Consider the following 18294-nt stretch of genomic DNA (forward strand, 5'->3'; position numbering starts at 1 on the left):
ACACACACACATGTCACCTTTGTGCCACCGTAGTTATCTGTATACGTATCATTTTTAACAATTTACATTGTTTAATTATTCTGCAATAAGAATTTTATTAGTATCATCGCAAAATTAAATTGTTAAAAAATTGTAATGTCAATTGCAGGTAACCGGCCATGTTTAATTAGTTTTAATATGAATGTGTTACTTTTGCTTAAGATACTTTGAACTTAATACAAAAAAAAAATGTTTACGTTTCCACATTTTGAAACAGATTGTTGGAAAACGAAAACAATTTTTATGTTGTCATTTTCTTTATTTCGATCTAATAACTTATATGAGTGCATTTATTTTTCATATGTTTGTATATTACATTTTATTAAATGCGCATAAGAATATTTTGTTGTTTTACTTTAAGTAAGATAAATTCCCGGTGTGAATGGACACCTTTGTTTACTTCTTTTCAAAGTATCAGTTTTTAAAAGTATTTTATTCGCTCCACTGTCCTCGTTAAATCATCTTCTTATATTGACTTGGTTAAGGTTTGACGCCAAATATGCAAATATTCTACAGAAAATTGAAATTTTCTGCAAAAACGAGTAAATCATTTGATTGCATTAAAACATTCTAACTAGAAAGTTCCTCGATTAAACCAGTCCCTTGGTTATTTAACCTCCATGTGCTGATTTAATGAGCAATCTAATATTACGGAAATATGTTAAAAGTGAACCATTATATGTCGATTGTTTTGTCCTTGACAAAATTCTTGCTGGGAAAATAGCTTATTAACCTCGTCATATAGCTGAAAATGCAATTTCACAAGGTAAGTATGTGGAAAACGCTTTTGAAATACGCGTTATTCAAAACTGGTTCCTATTTTTGAGAATAACATGTGTATATATTATAAACGACTCATTTCTAGAAACGTGATACCAGTCAGATCCCAACGTGTTTATCATTAAACATATCTTTAAAAAAATATATATTATATTCAATTTTGACATAAAAAACTGCGTTTGCAGGTAAACATTAACTGAGAAGCGAAAAGATTATCGTGATAGCATGTTTTATGCATGACTCAGGGAACAATGTAAATCCAGTTAAATGCAATGAAAGCCCCGGTAGTTTTATTATCAAAACATAACTGTCAAATGATATCGCACTAGCACGTGGACAGCATGCCAAAATGGTTTCTTAAACGAAATACAGATAACAAGACCCGGAATACCGATTTATACTAAATTATTCAAGAGTAACGCTTATGCATCTTTTTTTCTCGCATTAATTAATAGTTGCAGATGCCCTCAAACTTCTTAAAGAAACTCAATTGAGGTCTAAAATTAAGCCTCAAAACATTAAAATTTAATTTCATACAAAGATCAGCTGGGGCATTTAAAACAGACAGCTATGCAAAAGGTAAGTAAGAAATATCCCTTTTTGTGCTATTTATCCCGATTTGAGTGAAAAGCGTTGTTACGCTTTTAAGTTTTAGCTTATTCCTCACAATTAGAATGATTATTCTGGAAAGACGGATCGAGCGAATAATTTGAAATTTTGCACTTAATGGAATATTTATCTCTAAAAATATTTCCTGTCTCGTCATGTCGAGTCCCTTAAATCCCTCGCCTATATAATTTCAAAACTGACGTCCAAATTAAACAAACAGCTGCCGATTTGAAAAACATCGTAGCAGTACCCTTTTTGTACATAAAACATCAGAATTAAGTATTCAAAACACACTTTGGAAGACAATACTAGATTAATTATCCTTTTTAACAATTGTTATTGTTATATGAATCTTCAATTTGTGGCTATCTCTGGAAACTAATCAATTATGCCATTATCATGAAGATCTTGAAACTAGTACATGCATTTTGCCATTTAAAGCTCTGAAAGTCATAGATAACATATATTTTCAAAGTATCTTTAATCTAAAATAGACTTTGAATATATTTAAAAAACAAACTTGACTAGATATGCCTTTCAAAACAATAGCCCAATCCTCCCACTTCCGTAAAGATCATACTCATTTTTATATAATCACTTCTATAAAAGCTTCTTCACAGTTTTATTTGATTTTAGAAAATCAAATAAATAACACGACAAAAATGCCTAACTCGAGTTCGCGCTGTCAAATTCATCTTTTGAAAAAGGTCAAATAATACATCAGTCTTAATATACGTGCCTGTTAACGACATTCTGAGAGAGCTTTCAAATGTGTGTGCTGAATTATTGGTTTGCTGTGAGAGATGATATTTATCTGTTAGTCTACGAAATAATCCCTCTGTATTCCCAAATGATCTTGCGAAATTGCGCACCATGTGAGTATAACATTCTGAAATAAACAGAAACGGAAGACTTTAATGCACATTTTTGGTATCAAATTCGACACATCGGTAGTTTGTTAGTAAATTTGCAAATGTATAATAATAATAATTGCTTATGATGATGATGACGATGATTATTATTACAATGATGATATAGTGATGATGTCAATGCTATTATGGTTGTTGATGGTGATGATGATGATAATGATGATGATACTACTGATACTGTTACTAAAGAGAACAATGATTAACATATCATAAGAATAAAGCTGATTTATATTTTCGAAAAATAAAAGGAAAATAAAGGATAGATAGATTTCCATTAGACTGTTTTGCAAAAAAAGGAACGAAGGAGTTAACAATGAAGATAAAATGTAGTTCCAATCTTAATGTGAAAGATCACTAAATAACATATTTGAGTGGATAATGACATATAAAACTGTCGGCAATATTTTTCTGCTTAAATTCCCATAGAGATTTTGCAGAAATTGTAAGTAAGACAAAACTGATGTTAACGGTACATCATTTGCTGATAATACATCGTATTTTGTAAGAAAAACAACAACAAAAAGACATAGACACAGCAAAGATGAATGTAGGGTAAAAAGTGTGACAAGGCATGTACGTAATGGAAAATATTTATTATCAAATTTGGCAGAATTATCACAAAGGGATATCCCATAAAAGTCATGGGACTTACATGAAAGAAAGCAACAGACATCTCTGAAGAGCTCTGGGAATGGAATTAATATTCTGTTTTCGAAAATATAAAACAAACTTTTGAAAATAAGCTATTGGAATGTAAATGAAATTGTAAAAAGAACAAATCTTAGAAGCAAAGGAACGTCCTTACAAAGCCAAGGAACTGAATCCAAACGAATAACAATTTATAATGTAAATATAATATAAAGGGCAAATTTTTAGGGGACAACATTTATTATGTTACAGTAAAACACGTATACGAAAATCATATCTTATAGTTTTGTTTTAAACATAAGAACTAGAGCAAAGGTTGAAACATGACATTTCATCAATGAAATTACATTCATCTCACTTAAAATTTCCCTACATACTTCAAACAATCATATAGGTAATACGTACGTATAACCAGCTTTGTCACATGACGTAAAAACGAGACTGTTACAAAAATTTGTTCCAGTTGGAAACGATTTCAAATTCGAATCAATTCGCAGTCCCATTTGTTTTTTTTAAATATTGATATACTGCGCGAAATTTGTAAATTAATCCAACAACCATGTGCAATATGAATCACTGGCTAATGATTGCAACATTAACACTGGCTTCGACATATTGTGGCATTTGTAAAAATCTATTTATATGAAGAAAATATTTATACAAGATGCGACACAACACTTTTCCTCGGATAAAAAAGCATCTGATTTAATAATAGCTTTAGTTATCATTGATTTAAGTTAAACGAATCTCAGTTGGTTGGTTTGTGTTTATACATTTAAAAACTTGCACTGTAGAACAAGTTTCGTTGTACTCCAAAAATTTAAAATCAAATATCGTGGTGAACGTTTTATTACATTTTTTATAATTATATACATGATGTGCACATATTTTGTAAGAAATTCATTCCAAAGATTTCATTACAAATATTTACATTATATGATACGAAACTTTCGAAAATAATCTTTAAACAGTATTATACATCATTGCTTGACTTTTCAGTTTTTGATAAAAAAAGTAATTTTTCAAGGTTTGCATATATATTTTTTGTTGTTGTTTTTTTCTTCAAATTTTATTGTTTCCGTTTTGAACTGATCACCGTGTTCATTTTTTAAAATATCGTGTTTTTAGACAATGGTCCATCATTGTTCTTTTCGTCTTAAAAGCATTTCTGCAAGAACTATCTGGAGATTGTAGAATAATTATTGTTGACAGACTAATGTGTCATTTCACACTAAAAGTGTTTATCATCTGGTTATTTTCGTGGTGAAATGGAATACACTTTCTTACTTGAGAAGAAAACAAGTTAAAATATTGATGGGAATGGGGATTTTATGCTATTATAGAATTGTGTTTTGTGTTAATGTTTCAATTTCTGTAGTTTTCTTGCACAGGCTGCGTCTAACCTAAAATTGAAGAAACATCTTTTTTTGACTCAGTTTTTTGCTATCACCACAGACATCCGGTATTCTGAAGCTTCTGTTCCAAGTTATTTGTATACGATTTAAGCTGTTGTTCATTTGTGTTGATAATTATAACATAGAACTTGATTGTTTAAGTCCTGACATCTAATGTATGCTTTCATAAAACTCTACTTCACCTAATATGAATTATTTTGACCTTTAAACTCTATATTATATGATTCATATATCCCTTTGTGACGTGAGGCAGTGCGTATTTGAAACAATTTAAATACACAATAATGTATCCCACTATCAAATATAATACGGTATACTATTCTCCCGTTAAATGCCTTTTTCGACCGAATGTCGTCTAAAACCAGTCTGTAAAATTTAAAGGAAGAACTGAAAATATGTAAAATTTTCATTAGTCATTTTATAATTACAAACTGAAATCTGGGAATCTCATTGGCCATTCTCAGATAAGTAAAATTACTACGACCATATAGTGGAAAACGGAGAAGCGGAACATACCTTAAGGGAAAAGGAGCATCCCTTTACAGTCATAGGGTATCCTCTAATAGCAATGGTGATGGAATTATCTGTCAAAGAAAAAGTAGAATGACATCTTAAAAATAATTAATTGCATCGACTAATAGGCGACACGTCCATAAATCAAAATAGTGAATGAAAACGAATGACAATTTTCAATATACAGAAAACGTAATGGAACCGAAGGGCAATTTTAATTAGTAGGATGTCACAGTTAAACAAAAATAAGAAAATCATCTCTTTTAGGCCTGGCTAGCATTAACATGGGAACAAATGTTACTTTCCATTACTCAGCGTACCTGCTGTATACTTACTATATTGGTTATATAAACAGTTTTTTCATATTTCTTAAAGTATGTCAATGAACATCACTGTGACAAATATTCATTTTAATAGTTTTTAAATTAATTCGTGTGCAGTCCAATTAATATTCACTATTATTTAGTATTTTGATATACAGCGCGTTTGTAAATTAAATAAGTGATCAGGTGCAATAAGAATCTCTGTGTAATGATTGCGGCATGTAAACTTGCTACTAAATTAAAGCCTACATATTGTGGCTTATGCTAACCAAACAGTATTTAGAAAAATACAATACAAGATGAGACATGATATATTTAGTTTGATAAAATTGTTCTTGATTTAGTTACAATGAATAGTTATTTCGTTTAAATTAAAATAACACCACAGCTGAGTTTGTTTATATTCTTACATTTTAAAACGTGTATCCCACAGTTGTTGTACACCATAGCAAACCCATATGTAGGCTTGTTTCTATACAATCATTTTAAAACGAAATATGTTAAGTTCTTAAATATACACAAATATTGTCAGTAACATCTTTGAATACAAATTACAAGAAAGGGATTTCATTGATTAGATCAATAAGATATGACTCATGTATTTTTTTATTAAGTTCTTATTGTTTTCAGTACGATTATCTTCGAAGTTTCAAGACGGTACAAAAGTATTTCAGCACTCTTAAGATTATGACTTCTGTTCGCATGACATCGGGAATATTTTTCTTTGTATCTAGAAAATATGGTAATTACACATCTGTAGTTTTTCATTTTAATTTGAAAATAAAAACAGAATTAAGAGCATTAAAATTCATTAGCAATACAAGTATCTAAGAAGATGGTCAAAGGTGGTGTAAATCTAGTTCAGTACCTGTGTGTATTAACCTGACATTAACTATATTAATTTGCTGTTGATAGTAATTAATGCAGTCATCTCAAAAGACAAGTCATTACCATTGTTACACGGGAAATAAGGTAAATACATTTGTTAATGGGAAATAAGGTAATTACATTTATGTTGCTATTTCCATCTTTTAAGGTGGTGCAATATTAGTTCAGTACTTTTATGGTTAATGCATTAACCTTACATAAGCCAATTTCATGTTTTCGTTGCGACTCTTTAAAATACTAAATAGTAATTAAAGCACTCGCGCCAACAGAAAGTGTCCTTGTAACTGAAAAAAAAACAAGTAAGAACATAAAATATTAAATTTCTGTAATGGAAATTAAGGTAATAACATTTCTGTGGCTTTTTCATTTTGATCTGACAGCAAAAAACAACAATTGCAAATATCAATGAACAATACAAACAGCGAAAGAGATGCGGATGAAAGTGTTACAAAATTTGTTCTGGGTTAATAATTAGCTCGAGATAAAATTCGAAATGTCTTCTTAGATTACCATCACAATAGTAATTAACGCAGTCGTTACGTCAAGGATCTTCTCTGCCTCTAGAAATTATATTGTTGTTGTTATTTCATTTTAATCTGCTAGTAAAAGCAATTTTATGAGTCTTGTCGGTTGTAATTGGTTAGAGATGAAATGATGTATCTAGAAAATACAGCAATTGCTGCTTAAAGAAAATAATGTTTTAGAGTGTTAGTGACTGTTGCGTTTCAAGGTATGGTAAAGGTTCAATCAATACATTAAAGTAAATTTTACCTATGAATTTATGATGATTAGAAAGAAAATAAACATTCATTCATAACATACACAATAATTCATCAAAGGCACATAATACCTCAGAAATCAATATCTTTTTAATTCTGTAGAAAGGTCAAATACGTGTTCAATAGTGTTTAAATACTGAATTTAGAGTTTTTTTCGATGTTCTAACAAGAGAGCAGCGTTAAATATGCAGTAACGTGTCGTATAGGTAGCAAAATGTAAACAAAGTAGTATTTTGACTTCCATTCAAATTACTAAATTACTATAACTATATCACTTGCCAAGTAGGGGAATAAACAAATCAACAACCAACCCCCCCCCCCAAAAAAAAAAATAGAAAAAAAAACAACAAAACAACAAAACAACAAACAAACAAAATAAAACATAGTTTATTTATATGGCCAATATTTATACAATGTAAGAACAATTAATTAATCCGTAAATTTTATTTTATGTACTTTATTATGTAAATGTGTGGATTATAAATAAAATATTGTTTAATTTAATTAATTGAACAATAAAACGGTATATATCATTTCTGAGGCTTTATGGGCCTTTAAGTCATGGCTAAGTAAATCAATTTTATAACCCAGCTTTCTTAGTGTGATGCTGTTTCACTTGCATTTCTAGAAGTCATGCACATGCAGTAAAACTAATGCGCCAAAAACAATATTAAAACTTCCTGAGGAATAAATAAATAATAATACTTGTAATAAAAAATCTAAAATAAAATATAAGATAATGAAAATACTTTGATACATGTATACAGCGCAAAAAAGTATAAATTAAGTCTGTGACCAGTGCAACCAGTATGACGGGGTAATAAATGCTACATTCGTACTTGCTACTAAATTAAATGTGCAATACGTGTGGTGTTTGTAAAATCTATAAGAACTGGGAAAATATCAATGTAATATCAACAGTAGTTTTCCTTGGATAAAAAAGGTCCTGATTTAATAATAGCTGATAGATACAAAATTGGTTATCATATATACATGCTTTTTCAAAAGTTTTTTGAAGAAAAAGTTTCATTGAATGTGCAAAACTTTTTTTTTCGCTGCAACAAATTTTCAAAAATCTCTAAAAAATCAAAATCAGTTGCCATACTCTATTATTGTTTATGATATTCTAAACAGAACCTAACAATTCACAAGCAAATGTCATTATATATCGTAGTGAACGTAGCATTACAGTTTTATAGTTATATACACGCTGTCGAATATTTTAAGTGAGTATTTACTTTTATAATATCTTTCGTAACAATCATTTTCATTGAAATTTACACAGGATGCAAACTTGTATAATTAATGTAAATCTGTCGTAAAAGTCAATACAAAAAATTGCTTGAATTTACAGGGTTGACGAAAAATAAAGGCAAAATTAAATTTTCAGATTTGTTTACACATTTTAGTATCTTATCGTACAATTTTGATCTACGATTGTCATACGCTTTATCGTTAGACTGTCTTATCATCACGGTCGTACGTTCAACCTAAAATCTTACGATTTTCAAAGACGTACGATTCTTACGCCTGCGCACTAGCACGTACTCTTCAAAAAAGAGACCTTAAACGGGGAGCACTATAACACAGTGGTATGTAAATTAATGGCCCTTTTTGGCTTCGTCAACGACAGAATATGACGTCACTGCAGTTTAGCAGACGACCTTCACTTGTCAGAACATGAAATTATCAGTTTAACTGGTAAATATGGGGAAAAATAAAGAAGTATTTTCGACACACGCGGGCAGCTTTGGATTTTCCTACCAATGACAGAATTTTTTTTTGAAATGAATATATTTCTAACAATTTCTTTCCAAATTAAAAAAAACAACACTTAACACTATGGAGAGGTCTGATGAACTCTGCAATAAGAAGTTAAAACAAAATTTTAGACAAAAAGGGAAAGAACCCTTGAAATATAGGTAGTAAAGTTATGATGACATACAAATATCATATACATAACTCCTAAGTATTTATGGCGTGTTTGAAGACAAGTCAATATTTTGCATTTACATTGTATATACTAAGAGAACAATTACATCAACTATGAACTTCATTTCTCCCCCTCTGCTTTTATCATGGCTTGGGACATGCTAGTTACTAGAACTAGGCAGCATTAGGAGAAGTGTAGTTGTATAGTTTGTCCAATCACTAACACATTGTTTCACTTCAATATACTGGATGGTTTGAGTCCACACAAAATCGCTACACTTCTCCCCCATCCAGTGGCTAGACAGTTTCTATTGTAAATGTCAGTTTAGTGTTCATACACGTGTACTTTCGGAATTAAATGTTTAAAATCGATTACAATTCTCGTCCGCCATGAAGAATCAGTCCTGTGAAAATAAAAACAGATTCATATCATTCATAGTAAAATACAAGTATTTACTTAGAAAAGATATTTCATTAAATAAAGTTTTTATTTTAAATACGTAAAACTATTTTAAATTGATTGCGAAACAAATTATTGCAACTTATGTTAATCACTTTGAGTCCGCTTCTTGGAACTCACCAGTAGTGGTATCATATCATGATCGTGACCCGAGTCGGGCTCGAATCCTTGATTCTTGATTTGAGAGGCAGAGACCTTAACCAATAGACCAGTACATCCCTTAAATAAAAGTTTTGCAAAAGATGCTTAATATGTTTCTTATTTCTTCTACATTAATTTCTTTAAAAAATTAAACAGTTTATTAAAAAGAAAAACAAAAATCCTTTTATCCCAGCACTGCACCAAATCATAAACATGGTGCAAACTTGCCGTTTTAAAAATGTCTTAAAGATAAACATTTGAACAAATATGACACTGAAAAACATAAGTACGTGGTAACTTAAAATCATGCCAACAACTAATATATAAATACATTTATGTAATGGTATCACATTTTGCAATCGAAATTACAGAAATTATTAATTAACAATTAAAATAACAGTTATCTTTATAATACATTGTTCATATAAATTTACCTGCATAGTTTGATTCTTGCTATCGTATGTGTGGATATTCTGTAATGCTCAAATTAGGAAACAGTATCACCTGTGGATCCCTGTTGTGCTCTATTGGGATAATAAAATTTCATAATTATCTAATAGATAATACCAATTGCATCTCTAATGACATTGATTTTCATCGATGTTTTGATTGCCACCTACAGTAAAGATATATATTAAACTTCGGTTAAAATCCAAGTACTTGTGTGATATATCTTAACAATGTTCATGTGTTCTAGAGAAAACTACAATCTTTTTAGCAAAAAAAAAAAAATACAAATACTTTTGTACATTATGCCCCTTTATAGTCATTCCGAGCTTTCTCATTGCATCTTAGCCCTTGAAATTAAACTTCTGCTTTTCTCACATTTGTCTTATAAACACCCAACTTATAAATTCTTGCAGGATATTACACCGCAAATGACTGCAATGCATTTTTTTCTGCCATGGAAGGGCAAATATGTTTTAAATTATGCTGTTATAATTGGGAACTTTATCACCTGACAAATATAGTATTAAAGGTGTCATCCCATAACTTTCAAAAGGTAGTTCAGGTATTTGGCAAATGAGTAACTTTTTAAAACTAAAAATCTAAAGCCTTTAAAAAAGGGGTACTATTTTTAAGGCTTAATGGGCCTTTAAATTTCTTAAATGGCATTTTCTGAGTGTCTTATGTGGGAAATAATACAATAATCGTCACAATAGTGTTAGTTTCATGTTTTGTTTTTAAAAAATTAAAAAAACGGCCAACCAGTGATTATGCTTAGAAGCTTGTAGTCAAGAGAAAAGGGATATATCAAAGAAACATTAGACAAATAATAATTTACATTATTTTTTCATTCTTCATAAAGATCTTATTGATAAAAATAAGATGAAACTGCATATTTATTTTGTTTTATTAATCTGTATTTATGCGATGTGTACATCTTTTGTCAAGATTTTAAGACGCAATAAACTTTATCACAACAATGAATTTGTTCAAGAATAACATTATAATATCATATAAACTTACCTGTTCAATCTCAGGAAATCTTTACTGACAAATCATATCCAATTCCTTTACCATTCTCAGATCTACAAATAGTAACATTTTTTTAGCAAAAGTGCTCTGATAGTGTTAATAAAGCATCCCAGATTGTTAAGTGCGCACAGCTTTTATAAACACTTCTTTAAAGAACAACTCGGCTTGATTATCCCTTAAATGAAATAAGTAATTTGATTTTTTTCAATCTTTACTAAACCTTAATTAATTCACATTACCAAATAATTTTTGTCAAAAAATCGTTTTAATCAAATTACAATTGTCAGATTTGTTAGGGTTTTTATTTATTTATATTTTATGAAAATTCAACATAAAAAGTCAAACATACGAGTATGGAGGTTGTTGTTTGTTTTCCTGCTTTTTTCCTGCCGTCAACACAAAGTTACTAATTCGTTACTGTCATCAAGTCACATCTCCAGCTCTTTATATGAACAAGAGCTGTCCGTAAGACAGCGCGCTCGACTTTTTTATTGCTTGCCAATAAAAAAAGTTTTTGCAGTAAAAGGCAATACAAGAATCTCTGTATTTTTAAAGTGAACAATGGCCATGAGCATTAAGATATTTAGTGAAGAATTATTTTACTGAATTGTGTGATACCCTTGAACACTGCAGCAAAGTTTGAAATGTTTAAGTCAAAAGAGGGCTGGTAAGAAAGAAAAAAAACTGAGTTGAGCCTTAAATAAATTTAATAGTATTAAACCCACTTTGAGAGAATAAGGTATTTTTACGTCACTCAGAACACCTTGGTAAATGACATAATAACATAATTTTTCAAGAAATCTATGCCAAGGAAGCAGTATTTTTTGTACAATCAGCATAATAGGGCCATAATTCAAATAAAATCTTTGACAGAATTACCTTCTCCTGGACATGTTTGGGAATCATGATTGTAAACAAGTATTCCAACTTTCAAATTAATATCTCAAACAGTTCAGTCAAAAAGTGGACTGGTACTAAAAACTTAACCAAGATTCTAAGTCGATAAAAGGCCTTAATTTTTAAAACTAATCCTTGACAGAGTTACCTTCTCTTGCGTACAGATGGGGGTAATGATGTGAAATAGCATTAAAAGTTTCAAAGCAATATCTCAAAGGGTTAAGGCAATAAGTGGATTTTACCCATATTCAATGTATTTTCTAAGTCAAAAAGGGGCATAATTCTGTCAAAAACCTTGACAGAGTTATGTCCTCTTGTCTGTTGATGAAGGTCGTGATGGTAAACAAGTATGGTCAGTTTCAAAGCAATACCTCCAATGGTTTTGAAATAAAGTGAGGTGGTACAAAAAACTTAACCAAGCTCAATACACTTTCTAAGTCAAAAAAGGGCCATAATTCTGTCAAAAACCTTGACAGAGTTATGTACTCTTGTCTGTAGATGGAGGTTATGATGGTGAACAAGTATGGTAAGTTTCAAAGCCATACTTGTAATACTTCTGAAATAAAGTGGGGTGGTACGAAAAACTTAACCAAGGTGTGACGCCAACGCCAACGCCGACGCCGACGCCGACGCCGGGGCGAGTAGGATAGCTCCCCTTTTCATAGAAAAGTCGAGCTAAAAAGGTTTAATAAACATTAGGCAACGATCATAAAAAAGATGTCAAAAATATTAGACTTTACAGGTTAATAAAGGTAATCTTGAAGTTATGAAAAACAAAACAAAAAAACAAAAACAAACAAAAACCCCCAAAAACCCCAAAAAGAACTGTTATCATAGTGTTATCATTTCAGACCAATTCACTTTAAATATTTTCATAAATCGTTTTCTAGATTTGAACTACATGATATACCTGGAAGATTAAAGTGGAACTATTTTCTAACAATACACCATATCCATCTCTCTCAACAATGAAACAATTTCCAGTCTTACAAATCTGCCGGTACAGAGGTGAAGAAAGCTGCCCCAAACACGAAACCTTCTTGCGAGTAAATAAGTGCCGGTCCTCTCGAAAGAATCGTGACCAGTCTTGATCAACTTCCACGGTGTCTGCCAAGTCCTCGATTATCCAGAAGCTGAATAATAAAAAAGCAATGTTCAGAAACTAATTACAAAATACTTCTGTTTAAATTCTAATTTAGAACTGAAAAAGCCTTTATTGTAAATTATAGAAAACTATTTTCCAATCTCATTATTATTTATAACATTATCATTTTTTGCAATTACAATTTTGTTCAAACTTTTACCTCCATCAGTAATGAAATATGTTCCTTGGATCAAAAACATCTTCTTTTGACATATAGCCACTACTAGTAAGCTGCCTCACGGAGATGAATCCAACCATCTGTTTTCTCATATCTCAATACATTTCATAACATTAGAGGCTAATCAGATCAAGGGGAAACGGTAATATGAACAACATTTACATAATGTTTATATCAAAATATTCTACCAACAGTCATGGCCATGGCCATAAAAGAAATACAGGACACTAAAGGTATTTTATTTGGATGAGGGAAATTTGATTGAAACATGCCAAGTAGTAACATTAGTAATACAAATAATAAATATTAGACAATAAAAGAGACATATGTTAACATTTTAGCGAAAAATAACCGACGACAACGCGTAGCCAGGACATCGCAACGGAAAATATTATGACATAGGTTGGACAATTTGAAACCAGAATTGTAATAGAATTAAAGGACACATACAGTAATTTATTGGATGGAAGTAATTGTAATTAAAATATGCATGTTAGTAACATTGGAAATACTTTTTAAAACAAATATTAGACAACAGATTTTAATTACAACACAATATGTTTAGAATTTAGGGAAAAATAACCGACGGCCCGCGCGGCCAGGACATCGCAACTGTATTATTATGACACATATTTGACAACTGGAAAACAGCAAAATAGAAATAGGGGACACCATTGTTTTTGATGGCAGTAATTGGGGTTTAAACATATAAATTAGTAGCATTAGAAATGCATTTAACAAATATTAGACAATAGAAAATAATTGCAACACACGTACAATAAGTTTACATTTAAAGCAAAAATAACATGACGTCCCGCATGGTCAGAACATCGGAACGGAAATATTAGGACACATTTTTGACAACCGCAATATTAAAAGAAATACAGGACACTAATAGTATTTCATTTGGATTGGAGGAATCTTATTAAAACATATCAAATAGTAACATTAATGATACAATTTAATAAATATTAGACAACATTCTTTTATTACAAGTACAATATGTTAATATTTTAGAAAAAAATAACCGACGACTCGCGTATCCAGGACAACGCAACGGAAAATATTAAACCACATGTTGGACAATTTGAAACAAGAATTTTCATAGAATTAAAGGACACATACAGTATTTATTGGTTGGAAGTAATTTGTAATTATCATTTTCATGTGAGTAACATTGGAAATACCTTTTCAACGAATATAAATAGGTTTACATTTTAGCGAAAAAATAACCGACGACTCGCGTGGCCAGGACATCGCAACAAATTATTATGACACATATTTGACAATTGGAAAAACGCAAAAAAGAAATAAAAGGAGCATACCGTATTTTATTTGGGAGAAATTGTAATTAAAATAATTATGCATGTTAATAATATTGGAAATACATATATTGTATATTAGACAACAGATTATAACGACAACAAAAGTACAATATGCTAATATTTAAAGTAAAAATGCACAATAAACCGCGTGACCAGGACATCGGAATGGAAAATAGTCCAACACACCGGGACTCTCGAAGAATCGATACCAGTCTTGATCAACTTTCTTGGTGTCTGCAAAGTCCTTCATTTCTCCAGTACTCACAGCTATTATATCACATAGCAACTCTCCAGCTTCATTTGCAGATGTGTCCTTAAGTGCAAATATATAGACAAGGGCCGGTGAAAATTATCTGAAAATGTAAATATTTACTTTAAACAAACATTTTAAACTAAACATATAAAAATTAATTTGTTCGTTTTTAAGTCATATAGTGACGCTTAAGTTTTTTTGGTACATGAAGATGTGCGTCTAAGTGTAATGTTTCAGGCAAAGGGGTTGTACCGAAGTAGAACCATTAAACTTCCATCTGCTACCTAACTATACAATCTATAGTTGACAAAACCTTATTGAAATTATTACTTATGTAATGAATTTTATTGAATAAACATTTCAAATATATTTTTATTCATTGAAATATTCAAGAAAATAACTTACTTTATTTCTCCCTGGATGCTGGCCTGTCTCCAGAATGACAATTCCATTTACATAATACACAAATTACCAATGCTCCAGCATGCAAATTCCCAACACAAACTTTTCACCAATGTTACACAACCATCCACATTCCGACATTATCCGCCATCATAACGTTGGACACCAATCTAGCATTCATTGTTCAAGGGTTTACTGAAAGGTCACAAGGGTTAACAGAACAACATTTAAATCGCAAAATGTGAATATTTGTTCAAGTCAAATGACAAAAGATTAATTGGTTAATGAAAAATTGCGGTTATATTCATTGTTTCTAACAAAGTAGATATTTAGTCTAGCCCATTATACAAGATGGAAATAGCAGTAATTATAACGACATGTTGCTATAAACAAATACAAATCTTTTTAAAATCTTACTAGTTATAAATTACCTTTATTTCTTTTTAAGTCATATGGCGACAGGTTAATTGGTAAATGAAAAATTGCCGTTATATACATTGTTTCTTACAAGAGTAGATATTTAGTCTAGCCCATCATACAAGATGGAAATAGCAGTAATTATAACTACATGTTTATTTGATTTTACAGGGATTTCTAACCCTCTTTTACGAATATAGCCATGACTTGTTACCTTCAATGAGAACTACCCGTGACATCAAAGGGCAAATCTTGGCTAACAATACACCGTGTTCATCTCTCTCCACACTGAAACAACTTTCAATCTTACAAATCTGCCGGCACAGAGGTGTAGAAAGCTGCCCCAAACACGACTGCTTCTTGCGAGTATATCATCACCGGGACTCTCGAAGAATCGATACCAGTCTTGATCAACTTCCACAGTGTCTGCCAAGTCCTTCATTGCTCCAGTTGTCACAGCTCTTATGCAACATGGCAACTCTTCAGCTTTCTTTGCAGATGTGTCCCCAAGTGCAACGTATGTTATAGACAAGGATCGCGGACAATTATCTCAAAATGTAAATATTTACTTTATCTAAACAAATATTTTAATAATCTCATTTGTTGGTTTTGAAGTCATATGGCGACATCCAGCTGTTTTGGTACATGGAAATGTGAGTCTAAATGCAATGTTTCAGGCAAGGGGTTATACTGGAGTAGAACCTTTAACTTACATCTGCTAGTTTAAGATACAATCTACATTTGATAATATCTATCATCTGTAAAATATACCTCATTGAAATTATTACTTATTTATTGAATAAACATTTCTAATATATTTTTACTTATTGAAATACGCAATAATACAAAATACTTTATCTCTCCCTGCATGCTGGCCTGTCTCCAGAATGACAATGCCATTTACATAATACTCACTTTACCAATGCTGAATCATGCAACTTCCCAACACAAACTTTTCACCAATGTTACACGACCATCCACATTCCGACATTATCCACCATCACAACGTTGGACACCAATCTAGCATTCATTGTTCAAGGGTTTACTGAAAGGTCACTAGGGTTAACAGAACAACATTCAAATCGCAAAATGTGAATATTTGCTATAAACAAATACAAATCTTTTTAAAATTTAACTAGTTATAAATTACCTTTATTTCTTTTTAAGTCATATGGCGACAGGTTAATTGGTAAATGAAAAATTGCCGTTATATACATTGTTTCTTACAAGAGTAGATATTTAGTCTAGCCCATTATACAAGATGGAAATAGCAGTAATTATAACGACATGTTTATTTGATTTTACAGGGATTTCTAACCCTCTTTTACGAACATAACCATGACTCGTTACCTTTAATGAGAACTACCCGTGACATCAAAGGGCAAATTTTACCTAACAATACACCGTGTTCATCTCTCTCCACACTGAAACAACTTCCAATCTTACAAATCTGCCGGCACAGAGGTGTAGAAAGCTGCCCCAAACACGACTGCTTCTTGCGAGTATATCATCACCGGGACTCTCGAAGAATCGATACCAGTCTTGATCAACTTCCACAGTGTCTGCCAAGTCCTTCATTGCTCCAGTTGTCACAGCTCTTATGCAACATGGCAACTCTTCAGCTTTCTTTGCAGATGTGTCCCTAAGTGCAACGTATGTTATAGACAAGGATCGCGGACAATTATCTCAAAATGTAAATATTTACTTTATCTAAACAAATATTTTAATAATCTCATTTGTTGGTTTTTAAGTCATATGGCGACATCCAGCTCTTTTGGTACATGGAAATAAGCGTCTAAATGCAATGTTTCAAGCAAGGGGTTAAACTGGAGTAGAACCTTTAACTTACATCTGCTAGTTTAAGATACAATCTATATTTGATAATATCTATCATCTGTAAAATATACCTCATTGAAATTATTACTTATTTATTGAATAAACATTTCTAATATATTTTTACTTATTGAAATACGCAATAATACAAAATACTTTATCTCTCCCTGCATGCTGGCCTGTCTCCAGAATGACAATGCCATTTACATAATACTCACTTTACCAATGCTGAATCATGCAACTTCCCAACACAAACTTTTCACCAATGTTACACGACCATCCACATTCCGACATTATCCACCATCACAACGTTGGACACCAATGTTGCATTCATTGTTCATGGGTTTACTGAAAGGTCACTAGGGTTAACAGAACAACATTCAAATCGCAAAATGTGAATATTTGCTATAAACAAATACAAATCTTTTTATAATTTAACTATTTATAAATTACCCTTATTTCTTTTTAAGTCATATGGCGACAGGTTAATTGGTAAATGAAAAAATGCCGTTATATACATTGTTTTTTACAAGAGTAGATATTAATCTAGCCCATTATACAAAATGGAAATAGCAGTAATTATAACGACATGTTTATTTGATTTTACAAGGATTTCTAACCCTCTTTCATTAACATAACCATGACTCGTTACCTTCAATGAGAACTACCCGTGACATCAAAGGGCAAATTTTACCTAACAATACACACTGCGAAAAAGACATGGATATACGGAAGTGTACGGAATTCCGTATATCATTAATATACGTGTAAGAATACGGGAAACTTGAAATACGGAGATGTACGGGACCGTATATTATATCAGTCCGTATATGACTAGTATACGAACTCTGTACACTCGTAATATACGGAAAATTTGATGTACGGAGTCCGTATTTTACTAATATACGGA

General features: G+C 31.2%; 1 protein-coding gene and 1 long non-coding RNA gene across 2 annotated transcripts; one reads left to right on the forward strand and one right to left on the reverse strand.

Annotated features, from left to right (window-relative positions):
* Nucleotides 1-9039: 9039 nt before the first annotated feature.
* On the reverse strand, nucleotides 9040-9985 carry LOC132747120 (uncharacterized). Its single transcript, XR_009628084.1, has 2 exons — nucleotides 9891-9985; nucleotides 9040-9259 (listed from the first exon to the last, which is right to left on the reverse strand). It is a non-coding gene; the product is annotated as an uncharacterized LOC132747120 (long non-coding RNA).
* A 5843-nt stretch (nucleotides 9986-15828) lies between these two features.
* LOC132747121 (uncharacterized) lies at nucleotides 15829-17596 on the forward strand. Its single transcript, XM_060736434.1, has 2 exons — nucleotides 15829-16108; nucleotides 16859-17596. The coding sequence occupies exons 1-2, from the start codon at nucleotides 16016-16018 to the stop codon at nucleotides 17195-17197; spliced, it is 432 nt and encodes a 143-aa protein (XP_060592417.1). The 5' UTR covers nucleotides 15829-16015; the 3' UTR covers nucleotides 17198-17596.
* The last annotated feature ends 698 nt before the right edge of the window (nucleotides 17597-18294 follow it).

This window comes from Ruditapes philippinarum, unplaced genomic scaffold (assembly GCF_026571515.1).
Source record: "Ruditapes philippinarum isolate M1 unplaced genomic scaffold, ASM2657151v2 ctg6688_1_1_1_1, whole genome shotgun sequence".
In the NCBI taxonomy this organism is placed as follows: domain Eukaryota; kingdom Metazoa; phylum Mollusca; class Bivalvia; order Venerida; family Veneridae; genus Ruditapes; species Ruditapes philippinarum.

Excerpts from the sequence above, each read along its gene's own strand:
- LOC132747121 (XM_060736434.1), top strand. The coding sequence starts at position 16,016 with ATGCAACATGGCAACTCTTCAGCTTTCTTTGCAGATGTGTCCCCAAGT. Across the intron at positions 16,109-16,858 it reads GCGGACAATTATCTCAAAAT|GGATTTCTAACCCTCTTTTA; the intron begins GTAAATATTTAC and ends TTGATTTTACAG.